General features: G+C 43.8%; 1 protein-coding gene across 4 annotated transcripts in view; it reads left to right on the top strand.

The window, feature by feature from the left end:
• Positions 1 to 14,458, top strand: part of LOC139267053 (serine/threonine-protein phosphatase 6 regulatory ankyrin repeat subunit C-like) — a 166,087-nt gene extending 151,629 nt beyond the window's left edge. For all 4 annotated transcript variants that reach the window (XM_070884802.1, XM_070884799.1, XM_070884795.1 and 1 more), the window contains 3 exons: positions 6,357 to 6,549; positions 7,819 to 7,895; positions 13,670 to 14,458. In XM_070884802.1, the coding sequence (XP_070740903.1) occupies positions 6,357 to 6,368 (12 nt within the window). In that variant the 3' untranslated portion in view covers positions 6,369 to 6,549; positions 7,819 to 7,895; positions 13,670 to 14,458. The remainder of the gene's footprint in view (positions 1 to 6,356; positions 6,550 to 7,818; positions 7,896 to 13,669) is intronic.
• The last annotated feature ends 2,408 nt before the right edge of the window (positions 14,459 to 16,866 follow it).

Raw genomic sequence — 16,866 nt, 5'->3', positions numbered from 1 at the left:
TAGCTCACCTCGGCCTACCGGGTGAGGGCATACTGTGATCTCCCCCCTTTGCTTGCAATCTGTTAGGGAAATCCCGGTAAGTATGTTGTTTCGACGAACGGCGGAGGTGGTGGTCAGATAGTAACGTATGGAGACATTTTCCCGTATTACTCCGATATTCTCTAGTTGGTATAGGGGGAACGGTCCTGAGTCCGACGTGGCTATAGGGATCATCGGGACTATCCCTATCCCAGTATTCCTTCCCATCTGCAGTCTGGAATTGCTGGGTATACTTGGGTCAGTCCCTTCAGAGTACAATTATCCAGTGTCCCCCTCTGGTTAGCTAACTGAGCCAAATGTGAACTGTCTATCCAATCGGGTACTTCCCTGCGTGGGATCTGGTCGAGATTGTGGCGGATCTGTCCCACCATCCACAGACCATAAGCGTGACAGAGTTGCCCCTGTCTTTGCTTTCCTGTATCTTCTTTTTCTCTATTAATGAGGTGATTGATGGTTTTGGCGTGAGTTTCCAGAACTGAGATGCCATCCAACTGGATTTCAGCACCCTCCTTTCCTAGGTTGGCTTGGTCTTTCTGGTTTTGCTCCACCCTCTCATTTGACCCTTGTATATCTATCGAGTTTACTACGGAGGTCCCTGTATTGAAACCGGTAGCAACATCATTAACTATTCCCCTCTTTATCCTGGGGGCTGACCCCTGTCCTCGGAATCTACTGGCACCCATTGCATCGGCAGCCTGCTGCATTACAACTTTACTTAATACATTGTACATTTTCCTTGACTGTTCTGTACAGTATTCCGGCATCTGGATGCCTGAAATATTGATCAGGACAGGCACAATTTCATGTTTAACATTATCATACAATAATTCCCCTTCGTTGTACATTACAATCCCATTTTCTGGTCCCTTTGTAGTTATGGGACAAGGCAGTTCCTCGGACAATGTAGTGGTTCTTATGGGGCGCGGTGTCGGAGGGGGTGAGAAGCATACATACAATGATATTGCAGCCGCCCCCACCTCCTCGTAGTACCCATACAGCCCCACTCCCTTTTTGCGGATGACTGATTGCTGGGACTGTCCCGGTGGCGCGCAAATTATGCTGAAAGTACATTCATCGGGCCCTTTGACATCCCTCCGTTTAATGCAGCTGCTCCTTATACCCGTGGAGCACTGTACACATACCCGGTTCTTATTAGGATTTACTTGTAACTATGCATTAAAATAAGTCCTGTCCTTGCTCCAGTCCTTGGCTGCTGGGATGCACATTCCATCCGTTAAATTAAACAAGACTCCATAGTTCATGTAGTTGTTTATTTCCTGAGTGCGCTGCAATCCGTTGGTATCATCCAGTGTTTGCGTGGGTCTTGAGGTTCCCAGTATCATGAGTCCCCAGAGTCGAAGTCACCACTGCGGTCCCATCTCGGTGAGTGTTTTATCTAAAACTTTTAAACAGATAGCCTGGTCGTCACCAGGTGTTAGGTTCTGGTCTACTTGTGTCGCTGTCACTCTGTGGAATCGAAGGTAAGGATTAGGTTAACCATATTCTTTATAGTCGTACCATCTCTATCACTTCATGTCCCTCTCTGGGCTGCTGTCGGTTTTGCGTTTGAGCCTGCTGTGCTCGAGCCTGCACGATGACCCATCTAAATATTATCTAAACTCCAATCAACACCAATGCCACCATTATTCCTCCAAACATCGCTGTCTGCTTTACCGTTAGGTTGGGTTTGTGGACTACACCTACCCACCGTGGGGTACATTGGCTCTATTGCCATAGGTGATGGTGCTATGGCTGCGCACTGCACTATCCGTCTAGTCCCGTTTTTTAAAAACATCTCTTCCAGCCTGTTTATCTTAGCTTTTAACTCTTGACCAGCTAGTTCCGTTTTATTTTTATTATGAATATCCCACCATTTCCTCTGTCTGTCAGGTGAGTCTTCTTTATTTTATTAAGAAATCCAAATTAATAATGTCCAGTATAAAACAGCTGTCAATGGAAAGGGTTAACTCCTTTACAGGTTTGTAAGAAAATCTGATGTCATTACGTGACTTCACGTAATCATCCGAAAAATTCTTTTTTTTTAAAGTCTTTGTGCCTTCAAAACTTGCTTAGAAATTAGGAATCCGCTAAACAGCATAAATCATTAGTAAAGTGACCATAATAAAAATCTTCTCATCAGGGAAGACGGCATTTTAGAGTAAACTCCAATGTTTTCTTAACTTCTAATTCAAGTACTTGCCAAAGAATTTTTTTAAAAATTGATTTAAAACAAGACCACACATTTTTAATAGCAATTTTGTTTACTGAAAATCAATTTTGTTTTTTTTTAAATTTCTCTCTCAGCACAAAATCTAAACTTCTGTGTCAGTTCCATTTTCTATAAGAATTTAAAAATTCAGTAAGATTCTCTAATTCCCAGTTTTTTTTTCCTGTGCTGAGTTCGCATAGCTTAGATCTTTTCTCCTCGTTATCTTCAAAACCCTCCTGCTTGTTTAGACTGTTCGGGACTTTTCTTGACAAACACTGTCCATTTTGGAAATCTTTTCAAACTGCATTGAAACTTTCTCATAATTTAAAATCTTTTTCACAGCAAACATCAACTAGTATTTAGTAAGTTATGTCTTTTTCCATCACAAACACATTTGTTAATTTAAAATCATTTATTTACTTTCAAAGTGGCGTCTTTATCTTTTTCTTTTCTCCATAACTGGAATGGAGTCCAGCTTTGAGGGTTTGAGGGCTGCTTTTCGTTATCTCAAAATGCTCCAGTTTCAAAGTCGTTAAAATGTCTCTTCTAAACTGCTAAAGCTTGCTGTTTTTAACATTTTTCAAAAGTTCCTTTTACACCTTCGCAGATAGCTCGCCACTCGCCCAGGAGTTTGACCTGATCAGATTTAATTTAATAATTTTTTTTTTTGAATCCACCTCAGTATTTTGCTGTGCCTTCTCTGAATATCTCAAAATCCCAATTCAAACTTTGTAATTTCAATCTTTATTCTTTTTTTTTTAACCACTGGGACCATGTATTTAATAATTTTTTTTTTTGCTCAACAAACCTATCCTTTGTACATTTCCTAGCTCCGTAACTTATCATCCGAATAAATCCACACCTGCGTTTCTAACTTAAAATGTCTTAAAACTTCCCACATACAGGACAACACTGCAAAGGGTTAAAAAAAACTTTCACTCTGTTTCTAAAATAAACAGACACTTGCATTCCTCTTCCAACCAGGCTTTCAGAAACATGACAACATAAAAATTCATTCCGCAGTCACAAAATCACACAGGGACTCTCACTCAACGACCAGACATTTAGAACAGTCTCTCTTCATTCAACAAAGCTTATTGATTAACTTCCTATGTTAATTTTACATGGGCTCGCAGTATCGAGACCACAGCCTTTTTTTTCTCTTTGTCTTTCCGTTCCTTCTCCCACCATTCCCGTTGGGCTGCTGTCAGGTCCTGAGGATCCCACCCTGCTCTAATCATTTTCTCGATTAGTTCCTTTTGCTTTTCCGCCAGATGGCGGGTAAGGGACCCTTCTGATCCCCACTCGAGTTTATCTGTTTTATTGGCCATTCCTGGGTAGGACTAGAACCGTTAGGAATCTACTCTCAGAGGTTTGCCTTTTACCTCGCACAACTTGTAGTAGACCGTCTCTGGGCTGCTGTCAGGTCACAAGTCTGCTGTTACACAAACTTATCCAATTCTTAAAACGCGTTTAAGCAATTCCTGCAGCGCTCTACGTATCCTTAACAACTACCTACCACCGCTTTGTCTGTTGGTCCGACCCTGTTCACAGGTTTGGATTCCGTTAGCCGCTGTACACCGCTTGGTTCTACCCCGGGGTATATTTCAAATTACACTACTGGGTCCGGAAGATGTCTTTCAGTATCACGATCCCACAGTCCAAGTGTGTTCCCGGCACCTACTTAATTCCTGACCGTCACATGGGACTAAAGTCCTCTTAATTCAGGCTCAGGCTAGGTGTTTGAGATATTGGACCGTCTCCTCGTATCGATCAACCAGCATCCACCTTCCGCACCCTTTATTTAATTTTGTTTAAGATATACTCACCCGGTTTCTCCAAGAGCGTCAGCGACCCCGAAATCCTGTTCGTGACGCCACTGTTAGCGTGAATGTTTTCTTGGAAGAATCACTCAACACTCAGAGTCGGTTCCAATGCCAATGCGGCCTTTATTTACGCTAGCGGGGAGGAAGCCTCAGGACTGGATCAAGGCACTTCTCTCCACCGAACAAAGGGTTTCATGGATCTTTATATGTTTTACAACAGGTTACTACAGTTACATCAGCCCATTTCGGCTGGATACTATCCAATCATATAGATTATAAATTCAATTAGACCAATAGATAGAGTTAGTTTCTAAACATAAAGTGGCTCATGTGTTGCTAAGGGGTGTGTTGCTAAGAGATGTGTTGCTAAGGGGTGTGTTGCTAGGAATGACTCATGTATCTTGTAACATTGGTCCAGGCTCCCCTTATCTTACTGTCCTTGGGTAGCCTCCTTATCTTAATCCTGTTACAGAGTCGTATTGTCCTTACATTCACCAGAACATTTTGTCTGAGGCCTGGCTGATTAGAGACATCTGCAGAGTTTGCTTGTTAGTCCTGTGTGGGAAACAACAATTATCAGTTTCCAGGAATGCGGTCTATTTCAGCTAACAGAAATCCCTTGAGGCTTCACGGTAGCCATTTTATGGTATTAGAGTTACATATTTAGTTCTAACCTTATACTACAGGTGTAATTCTAACCTTATGCTACAGGTGCCGCTGCCCTAGGTTTTGATATATTCAGCAGGTGCCTAATGCCTACAACACTGCAGTACAGAGAGACCTGGGGATCCTTGTGCATGAAACACCAATAGTTAGTATGCAGGTACAGCAAATAATCAGGAAGGTAAATGGAATATTGACCTTTATTGCAAGGGGAATAGAGTATAAAAGCAGAGAAGTCCTGCTGCAACTGTACAGGGTATTGGTGAGGTCACACCTAGAGTACTGCGAACAGTTTTGGTCTCTGTATTTAAGGAAGGATGTACTTGCATTGGAAGCTGTTCAGAGAAGGCTTATTAGGAGTGATTCCGGAGATGAGGGCGTTAATTTATGAGGATATGTTGAGTAGATTGGGCCTATACTCATTGGAGTTCAGAAGAATGAGAGGTGATCTTATCGAAACATATAAGATAACAAGGGGGTTCGACAAGGTGATTGCAGAGAGGATATTTCCACTCATAGGGGAAATTAAAACTAGGGGACAAAGTCTCAGAATAAGGTGCCGCCCATTTAAAACTGAGATGAGGAGGAATTTCTTCTCAGAGGGTTCTAAATCTGTGGCATTCTCTGCCCCGGAGAGGTGTGGAGGCGGGTCATTGAATATATTTAAGGCGGAGCTAGAGAGATTTTTGAGTGATAAGGGAGTAAAGGGTAATGGGGAACGGGTAAGGAAGTGGAGCCGAGTCCATGATCGGCTCAGCCATAATATTAAATGGTGGAGCAGGCTCGAGGGGCCATGTGGCCTACTCCTGCTCCTATTTCTTATGTAGTCCACTTGATTGGCACCTCCTCCACCACCTTAAACATTCATTCCCTGCATCAGCGGCACACCATGGCTGCAGTGTGTACTATCTGCAGATGCACTGCAGCAACTCAACAATGCTTCTTCAGCAGCATCTCCCAAACTCACGACCTCTATCACCTAGAAGGACAAGGGCAGCAGGCACATGTTAACACCACCACCTGCAAGTTCCCATCCAAGTTACACACCATCTGACTTGGAAATATATTGCCATTCCTTCATCGTTGCTGGGTCAGAAACCTGGAACTCCTCCCTAACAGCAACTGTGGGTGTACCTACAGCACAAGGACTGCGGCAGTTCAAGAAGGTGGCTCACCACCACCTTGTCAAAGGCAATTAGGGATGTGCAATAAATGCTGGCCTTGCCAGCGAAGCCCACATCCCAGGAACAATTTTTGAAAAGTGCAAAAAAAAGCATCAACAAGCTCAGTATTGGACCTGACGAAGAAACAGCCTTGTTTTTGGACCAAGGGTGCACTCATCATTTGCCCAAGTGTCTCTTCCAGGAAGGTCAGCAAGGACCAGCTGAGCTTTAGGCATTGGATTACTGAGCCTGCCACAATAGAGAACCTGGTTACAAATGCCCTTCACCTGTGGGCTATTGGCCTCATCTGTTCCTTTTTTGAGGTTGAATTCAAAAAATGAGCAACACCACACTAAAGAGACAATTTAACATTCTAAAATATCACTTTACTTCCACAGCCATTTTCCTTCTGAAGATATTGATCATGAAATTTTTGCATTTTTTATTTTTCTGCAGAGCCCAGGATGAGCTGTCAACCGATCTGGTTTTGGAACGATTGACTATTCTGGTGCAGAGGGATAAGAGTTGGCTTTTCTACTTTGACCGGCTTGCATCACATTATTATATCTGTAGACTGTGCATGCCTCTGATGGTCTATGACAGCAATGATACTGCTTCATTCTTTAAAAATGCATTCGCGATAATCACAGTAAGTGTTTGGGCACAACAACTACAACAACGTTTTGAAGATTCCTTCCCTAACCCCATCATTTTCTAGAAAGAGAAGGCAGAGAGATGACCTGATAGAGGTCTTTAAGATTATGAAAGGGTTTCAAAGGGTAGACGGAGAGAAAATGTTTCCACTTGTGGGGGAGACTTTAACTAGATCAAAAATATAAGATAGTCACTAATAAATCTAGTAAGCAATTCAGGAGAAACTTCTTCACCCATAGTGTTGAGAATATGGAGCTCACTAACACAAGGAGTAGTTGAGGCGAATAGCATAGATGTATTCAAGGGGAAGCTAGTTAAGTACATGAGGGAGAAAGGAATAGAAGGGTTATATCAAGAGGGGTGGGAGGAGCCTGCACGGACAAGTGGCCTGTTTCTGTGCCGTACATTCTACATAATCAGAACTTGGGATGTAGTACTCATGATGAAAACCTGCAGATCCAGGACCACCCCAAACTCCTGGTCCCCGCGACAATCCATGTTATTCCCTCCCCTGTGAAATTTCTGCCTTCTAATCTACATCTTTCTGCACATCTCCCTCTGGCAAGATGTTTGGGCTATTTAGTGGCTAATCCGCGAGCTTTTCTTCCTAAATATTGAGAGCCATAGCACTAATATTGTGCTCAGTATGGAGAGAACTGCTCTATTTTTGGCATCTGACATTGACTGTATGACTTGCAACCTTCTCAAAGAGTCATTTTGAGAAAAAATACAAAGAGCAAGGTTTCAAGCAAGAAGAAAAGCTCAAAGATAAGGTCATTCATTCTTTTGAGTATCCCTCAAAGAACATCAAAATTAGAGTTAATTATTTTAAAATTACAGTGAGGCCAGTGATGTCAGAACGCATATTTTATCACACAAAGTGATAGTGGAAATCTGGAACTCTTTCCCCTAAAAGGTTGTGATGCTGGGGCTCAATTCACATTTTAAACAACTGTTATGAGTAGATTTTTGTTCGGTAAGGGCTTCAAGGGATTATGGATAAAAGGATGTTGATGGTTTGCTTCCTAGTCATTATGGGATCATCTTCTTTTAAATGATTGCTGATACTATTAGGTAGTTGGTTTGTGAACTTATATGCTGCAACATGTGAAAAAACTTAAATGAACACAGAAAATGCTGGAAATACGATAGTCAGAACTTTTCGGGTAGAGACACTTTGTCAGAACTATTATGATCTTAATTTACCTGCTTTGCATTTCCATTTCTAAAGATTTTCTCATATTTTTATGTTAATGTTTAATAGAAGAAGCTCCATAAAATTGAAGTATTTCTGAAGACAAGAATGATAGACTTTAAAGGGATTGGTGGAATACAAAAAAGGTGAGGTAAATGGACTGTAGTACCTTCTTTTACTGCTGACTTACTTACCGTTTAACCCACTGCAAAAGAATTCCACCAGTATGCGTAGGTGTTGAGTATCTGATGGTAGTATTGATAATGGTATGACATGGAAAAACGGTCAAGACTGTTCTTTCAACAGTCTTTCATTTCAAAGGGAACAAAGAGTCCAATTACAGACAGCCCTTACAAAATGTCCTAAAAATTAACTTGGTATTAAATACAATTTGTATTTATATACAATTTGTATTTATATATTCAAAAATATAGGGCCCGAAATTGATGAAGGTCAAGGCCCGCCCAAATGCCACCCAAAGTACCGCCAATGGCCACCGAGAGTTCAGGCGATACTTTGCCAAGAAGATTCCTCTAAAAGAGGCGACAGTACTGACCGGCGGCAAAATAATGCTTACGCCGTCAATCTAGGCGGCAGTGGGTGGGAGCTCTCAATCTTGGCGGCAAAGGCTCTTGCCGCCGAGGATGGAGTCAGAACCAGGGAGGGTGGAAGAGATGAAAATAAAAGCCATTACAAAAGAAAACAACGGAACACCTTCAGGAGACCCCATCCAGGTAAATCACTGAAAATAAAATTTGAAATATGTTCACTAACCTTTTTTTAATGTTCTTCATACCTACCATCGGGGTTAGACCCGCCTCCATGCAGCGGTCCTTCCCCCTGCTGGTGCCGACTCCTGCCCTCACCAATCTGACATCTCGGTGGGCGGGAGGCCACTTATGCTACTTGGCCTCCAGAGGATGTCAGCGGACAGATCCCGGCGGTACTCCCCTCCCGCCCGCTCCAGCCCAAGTAGAAACCGGGAGAGAGAGGAAACCGGAGGCAAAACTTGGCAGCAGTCGGCGGCAAGGCTACCAATTTCGGGCCCATAGTATCCTATAAGCTAGTGTGAGCCGCACGGAACGGGATTAAATGGAATGCACTTAAACAGAGTGTTTAATTTGGGAATTTAGAAAGAGTGGCAATTCAAAGAAGAGGGGGAAGGAGTTGCTGCTTTTTGCCTACGTTACATGTAGTGCTTTGTGTTACAGGTAGGTATTTAATTTAATAACCCATAACTTAATCTAGATCAATTAAGTAGTCAAGAAACTAAATGTAAACTACGTTACTTAAATACAAATGTAATTAAATAGAACAAGATCGTGGCAGTGGAGGTGGTGTGCTGAAACTGCAGCATGTGGGAGATTGTGGAGAGCATTGTGATCCCGGACAACCACATTGCATCTTGAGGAACTTCAGTTCAGAACTGTTGAGCTGGAGTCTGAGATGTTAACATTGCAGGGCATCAAAGAGGGGGAGAGTTACCTGGACACTTTGATCCAGGAGGCAGCCACACCCCTTAGGTTAGATAATAGTACAGATCTGGTTAGTGGTCAGCAACAGACGGGTGTGACTGCAATTCAGGCACATAAGGGGACCCCAGGTGCAGTGCTGGAGGAGCCTCAGCTTTTGTCCTTATCCAACAGATATGAAGTTCTTGCTGCCTGTGTGGATGAGGGCAAAATCTGCAAGATGGATGAGCAAGCAGACCATTCAAGTGAGTGAAAGAGTATGTAGTTGTGGTAGGATACAGTAGAGTCAGAGGGATAAATACTGTTCTCTGTAGCCGCGACTGGGAGTTCCGAAGGTTGTGTGGCCTGTCCAGTGCCAGGATTAAAGACCTCCTCATGGCTGGAGAAGAACTTGGAGTGGGAAGGGGAGGACCCAGTTGTCGTGGACCATCGACATAGGTAGAAATAGAAATTACATTCTGCTGAGAGAGTTTGAGGAGTTGGAGTACAAATTAAAAAGCAGAATCCCAAAGGTAATAATCTCTAGATTGTTACCTGAGCCATGTGCCAATTGGCGTAGGAATAACCTGATTAGAAGGTTCAATGCGTGGTTCAAACAATGGCGTGGGAGCAGTAGTTTTGCTTCGAGGCACCAGTACTGGGGAAAGAGGGATAGTTTTCCAGATTAGTATGTTGAGGAACCAACTAGGGATGGGCTCCATTTAAACTGGGCTGGAACCAGTGTCCTGGCGAATCGAATAACTAGGGCAGTAGACGGGGCTTTAAACTAATGAGGGGGGAGGGTGCAGTGGGGGGAGGTGGGAGGATTCAGGGAAGAGTAAATTTAAAAGCAGCAAGATATATGTCAGTTCTCTAGAGCAGAGCAGAGTTTTGGGTAAAAATAAGCAGAATGTGTCAGGAAGGAACAGTGAGACAACAGTAATAGGGCATCATTGACTAAGGTGACATCAGAGAAAAAATAGAATAAGGTCAAAGCTAAAGGAACTATATCTGAATGCACAAAGCATTTGCAACAAAATAAATGAATTAAAAACGCAGATAGAAATGAATAGGTTTGATCGAATAGCTATTTTGCAGACGTGGTTGCAAAGTGACCAAGGTTGGGAACTAAATATTCCAGGATACTTAACTTAGTTACCTAAGAGTTAGGCAAAATGAAAAAGGAAAAGGGGAGCCCAGATAATAAAGGATGGGATAAAGACAGTAGAGAGAAAGGATCTTAGCTCCAAAAATCAAGAAGTAGAATCAGTTTGGGTGGAGCTAAGAAACAGCAAGGGGCAGAAAACATTGGTGGGAATGGTTTATAGGCCCCCAAACAGTAGTTGTAATGTAGGGCAGAGTATAAATCAGGAAATTAGAGGTGCATGTAACAAAAGTAATACGGTAATCATTGGGGACTTTAATCTGCATAGAGATTGGGCAAACTTAATTTGCAGTAATAGTGTAGAGGAAGAATTCATGGAATGTATACAAGATGGTTTTCTAGATCAGTACGTTAAGGAACCAACTAGGGAACAGGCTATTTTAGATCTAGTATTGTGCAATGAGAAAGGGTTAATTAATAACCTTGCAGTAAACGTTGTTAGGGAAAAGTGACCATAATGTGATAGAATTTTATATTAAATTTAAAGTGATTTAGTTAAATCCAAAACTAGAGTCTTAAATTTAAACAAAGCAAACTATGTAGGTATGAGGGGCAAACTAGTTGGCTAAGGTAGATCGGGAAACGACTTTAAAAGGTATGACGGAAGACAGGCAATGCCTAGCATTTAAAGAATTAATACATAATTTACAACAAACATACATTTCTTTAAAACAAAATAACCCCACAGGAAAAGTGGTCCAACTGTGGCTAACAAGAGAAGTTAAAGATAGTATTGGATCACAGGAAGAGGCTTATAATGTCAGAAAAAACAGTAGCCTGAGGATTGGAAGGATTTTAGAATTCAGCATAGGAGGACCAACAAATTGATAAAGAAAGGGAAATAGAATATGAGAGTAAACTAGCGAGAGAGATAAAAACAGTCTGTAAAAGCTTCTATAGGTATGTAAAAAGGAAAAGATTAGTGAAAGTAATTGTGGATCCTTACAGGCTGAGACAGGTGAAATTATAATGGGGAATAAGGAAATAGCAATGAAATTAAAAAACAAATACTTTGTGTCTGTCTTCACGGAAGAAGCCACAAAAAATCTCCCAGAAATACTGCCGTACCATGGGTCTAGCAAGAATGACGAACTGAAAGAAATTATTAGTAAAAAAATAGTACTAGTGAAATTAATGGGACTGAAAGCCGATAAATCCCCAGGATCTGATGGCCTATGTCCGAGGGTTTTGAAAGAGGTGGCTATTGAGGTAGTGGCTACCATTTTCCAAAATTCCATAGATTCTAGAATGGTTCCTGTGGATTGGAAAGTAGCAAATGTAACCCCACTATTTAAGAAAGGAGGGAGAGAGAAAACAGGGAACTACAGACCAGTTAGCCTGACATCAGTAGTAATCTATTATTAAGGATGTGGTAGCAGGGCACTTAGAAAATAATAATAGGATTGGGCAGAGTCAACACGGATTTATGAAAGGGAAATCATGTTTGACATATCTGTGAAGAGCTTTTTGAGGTTGTAACTGGAGTATTGTGTACAGTTTTGGTCTCCTTACCTAAGGAAGGATATACTTGTCATTGAGGGAGTGCAACGAAGGTTCACCAGACTGATTCCTGGGATGGGGGATTGTCCTATGAGGAGAGACTGAGTAGTCTAGGTCTATATTCTCTAGAGTTTAGGAGATGAGAGATGATCTCATTGAAACATACAAAAGTCTTATAGGGCTTGACAGGGTAGATACAGGGAGGATGTTTCCTCTGGCTGGGGAGTCTCGAACCAGAGGTCACAGTCTTAGAATAAAGGATCGGTCATTTAGGACTGAGATGAGGAGAAATGACTTCACTTAGAGGGTGGTGAATCTTTGGAATTCTATACCCCAGAGGGCAGTGGAGGCTCAGACTTTGAGTATATTCAAGTCAGAGATCGATAGATTTTTGGATATTAAGGGAATCAAGGGATATGGGGACAGTGCAGGATAGTGGAGTTGAGGTAGAAGATCAGCAATGATCTTATTGAATGGTGGAGCAGGCTTGAGGGGCCAAATGGCCTACTCCTGCTCCTATTTTGTATGGTCTTATGTTCTGAGATACATATCACTGAGATCCATCAGTTACTGTTCAGTGAACAGAGTTTGATGTACGTGCTGCCTTTCTAATAATGCATGTTCACCTTGTAAGTCTCCCGATAAATCCAGGAGGTTTCTGGATCCTTGATAAATCCAGGTGGTTTCTGGATCCTCGATAAATCCAGGAGATTTCTGGATCCTCGATAAATCCAGGAGGTTTCTGGATCACCTGTGCCAGGTCCCAGACAAGCTTTGTTACTTCAGATGCCTTTCCCCATCTGGAACAGCACAGTTGGCAGGTTTGGTTGCAACATTGAGTCAGCACAGGTGATACTGGAAACTCTGCATAGTGTACATGGATATAACGACTTCATGGGGAATTATTTTGGTAATCCACTGATTCATGAAATTTTAAATTATCCCTGAAAATATTGTTGACTTTTATTGTAACTGTTGACATGCTTGCAATTTTGTTCTCAACTGTTTGCTTGTCATTACACTTTCGTCCTTAGCTTTAGTTAAATTGCACATTTCTACATAGCGATGTCAGAGATACTTCATGGTGAACCAATCGAAAGTTAATTTTTGTAACGTGGCATGGGCATTGCTAATTTCCTATTTTTCCCCAAATAGATGTTCAGTTCCGGCTGGCAGCCTCCTGGCATCAGACATTCCACTCTCACCTGCCGACCAGCTGCTGCTGCCAGCCAGCAACTGACTGAGGGCCTGCTGAGGCCCTGGAGTTAAATTGCCCGGTCTCACTCTGCTGAAATCAGGGAGATTTAGTGCTCACTTGCTCTGGGTTAAAATCAGGCCCAAGGTGATGGCAATTGCTAACAACCAATTACTGCTGTGGTTACAAATAATGCGTGGCCGTTTCTTTTCAAACATTTCGATCCTAAACTCCGAACCCTGTGTACATGCTCTTAATCCGTCCTTCATCCTCTCTGTGGTGCAATCATGACTCATCACACAATCTCCTCCTCTGACTCACTCTCACCCAGTTCCATCTCCCACCCTTCTACAATCTTGAGTCTTTTATGACCCAAGCTTGGCATCATCCAACCGCTACCTCTAACCAGTAATGACAGTCACAGCAGTGCCAGGACCAAAAGGTGCACAAAGGAACTATAATGGTTCTAAATGAGCAAACTGTGTTAATACACCAGGTTTTAAAGTGCTATGGTAGCTAATCACACTGTTGTATCAAGTTATCCAGTAAAACATGGTGAGACATTTTGAGAATCTTATGAAAAATTCTAACACTTTGCTTCCATTTTAGGAAGCGTGAGGACCTAAATTTGGCTATAATTGAATGTGAAGTGAATATGCTACAGAGTAAGTTAATTCAGATGACTAAATTAAGAGAAGAGAAAAATCAGCTTCTCTTACTCCAACTGCAAATTGTATTCTGTTTATTAGAAAGAATGAAAGTTGGCACCTTACCTGTTATCTCAGAGCAGGTAGATAACAGTGTGGACTAATTCGGTGTTGTAGTAATCTAGTACTGGAGTCGACTTGTTTGCCTTTCTCTGAAACATGTTTGGAACTAAGCTCGCTTACATAAACTTTTACATCTCTCCAGTGTACCTTTAATATTGTGGCAGTGTTACAAAAATCTTCAGGTAGAAAGGTACATAAACTCACCTGCTACGGCCACACCACAGCCTAAGCAATTTTCACAGGCTTACGACTGTCCATCTCCACAAAAGCTACAGCTAGAACAGATTAAACACTACGTGCCCAAAGTATTTTGCAACCTTGTCGACAGAACTCTTTAAATAATCTAATCAAATTATATTTATTTTCTGTGAGTGAGCAGCCGAGTTACAAAGCAAAGAATGGCAAAATGGTTAATGAGTGGCACCCACTGCTGTAGTACAAGGCGATTCCTACGAGTTAACTAACCTGTGATCATAACATGGCTCATTTTAGAATCTTATGAAAAATTCTAACACTTTGCTTCCATTTTAGGAAGCATGACACAATCTCATTCTTACCAAAGCTTATTTGTTGACCTTCACTGTGACAGGTGAAAAGTTTGCTGTGGCATCTAGTCAGATCTCTAATCTAAAAATGAGAACTTGGAAAGAATTAAAAATATAACGCAAATGAAATTGAATACAAAGCAAAAATTATTTTCTGTGCTCATTCTCATCCTTTCAATCCCATACCAATTTTTCTGTTGTTACATCCTCATATGATTTAAGATATTTCTGTGTTGCTGGCTCTGTGTATGTACTTATAAAATTCTATTTAAAATAAGAAATTCTAAGACAATGGCCTGGATCTTTTGCTCAAATGTTACACAGGCACAATTTATGACACAAGGTGTGGCCCAACCTCGGCCAATGTTTTGACTGCGTCAGGCCTCAGAGGCGTGGCCTGTGGCCACTTAAAGTGTTAACAAAAACCAGGACTTCAAAAATAGAGTGACTCCTGCCAACGAACCGGAAGCTCCCTTAACAGCTTTTTAAAATTTACTCGGCTTCCTTAACAACCCATCTCCCTTCCCGGCTTTTAAAAAAGGAGAGAGCTATTTGCACTAGAAAAATGCTCCGATTGGCTCTCCATTATCACATGATCTGATTGCTGATTGGTCCCCTTAGAGGATAAGCCACACCCAGAAGTTTTGCTGGAATGTGTAATTGGAAACGCCCAGCCCAAATTCTGAGTGACTTTGCAAAGTGTAATTCGAGCCATTCTAACTTCAGATCCCAGACAGGATAGAGCTACCCCATCCCAGCACAAGTTCCTGAAACCCTCAGCCCAAGTTCCTGACCTTACACACCCCCCTCAGCCAAAGTTCATGGCCTCCCCTGCCCAAGTTCCTAACCCGAACCCAGCCCAAGTTCCTGACCTTACCCCCGTGGCCCCGCCATAGATGGTGCATTGTGTGTGGGTCACAGATTGTTAATAGGTTTATTGGATATGAAGTGAATAATGAGTGTGTCGTGACTTCCGGATTTCTCTCTCTCTCCAACCCCCCCGTCTCTCTCCCTCTCCAACCCCCCTCCCCCGTCTCTCTCTCTCTCTCCAACCCCCCGTCTCTCTCTCTCTCTCTCCAACCCCCCCCTGTCTCTCTCTCTCTCTCCAACCCACCCTGTCTCTCTCTCTCTCTCTCCAACCCCCCGTCTCTCTCCCTCTCCAACCCCCCCCCCGTCTCTCTCTCTCTCCAACTCCCCCGTCTCTCTCTCTCTCTCCAACCCCCCCGTCTCTCTCTCTCTCTCCAATCCCCCCGACTCTCTCTCTCTCTCCAACCCCCCCCGGCTCTCTCTCTCTCTCTCCAACCCCCCCGTCTCTCTCTCTCTCTCTCTCCAACCCCCCGGCTCTCTCTCTCTCTCTCTCCAACCCCCCCCCCCGTCTCTCTCTCTCCAACCCCCCCGTCTCGCTCTCTCTCTCCAACCCCCCGTCTCGCTCTCTCTCTCTCTCCAACGCCCCGTCTCTCTCTCTCTCCAACCCCCCTGTCTCTCTCACTCTCTCTCTCCAACACCCCCGTCTCTCTCTCTCTCTCTTTCCAATCCCCCCTGTCTCTCTCGCTCTCTCTCCAATCCCCCCCGTCTCTCTCGCTCTCTCTCTCTCTCTCTCCACCCCCCCCCCGTCTCTCTCTCTCTCTCTCCAATCCCCGTCTCTCTCTCTCTCCAACCCCCCCATCTCTCTCTCTCTCCAACCCCCCCGTCTCTCTCTCTCTCTCCAACCCCCCCGTCTCTCTCTCTCTCCAACCCCCCCATCTCTCTCTCTCTCTCCAACCCCCCCTGTCTCTCTCTCTCTCTCCCCAACCCCCCCGTCTCTCTCTCTCTCTCTTTCCAATCCCCCCCGTCTCTCTCTCTCTCTCTCTCTCCAATCCCCCCCGTCTCTCTCTCTCTCTCTCTCTCCAACCCCCCCCGTGTCTCTCTCTCTCTCTCTCCAATCCCCCCGTCTCTCTCTCTTCAACCCCCCCGTCTCTCTCTCTCTCCAACCCCCCCGTGTCTCTCTCTCTCTCTCTCCAACCCCCTCCCCCCGTCTCTCTCGCTCTCTCTCTCCAACCCCCCCGTCTCTCTCTCTCTCCCCAACCCCCCCGTCTCTCTCTCTCTCTCTCTCCAAACCCCCCCGTCTCTCTCTCTCTCCAAACCCCCCCGTCTCTCTCTCTCTCTCTCTCCAACCCCCCCGTCTCTCTCTCTCTCTCTCTCTCCAACCCCACCATCTCTCTCTCCAACCCCCCGTCTCTCTCTCCAACCCCCCCGTCTCTCTCTCTCTCCAACCCCCCCGTCTCTCTCTCTCTCTCCAACCACCCCGTCTCTCTCTCTCTCTCTCTCTCCAACCCCCCCGTCTCTCTCTCTCTCTCTCTCCAACCCCCCCTCGTCTCTCTCTCTCCAACGCCCCCGTCTCTCTCTCTCTCCAACCCCCCGTCTCTCTCTCTCTCCAACCCCCCCGTCTCTCTCTCTCTCTCTCTCTCTCTACCCCCCATCTCTCTCTCTCTCTCTCTCCAACCCCCCCGTC

Source organism: Pristiophorus japonicus, chromosome 7 (genome assembly GCF_044704955.1).
Source record: "Pristiophorus japonicus isolate sPriJap1 chromosome 7, sPriJap1.hap1, whole genome shotgun sequence".
NCBI lineage: Eukaryota > Metazoa > Chordata > Chondrichthyes > Pristiophoridae > Pristiophorus > Pristiophorus japonicus.
Note: the sequence above shows the minus strand (reverse complement) of the source record. Positions and strands in the feature narration are given on the sequence as shown.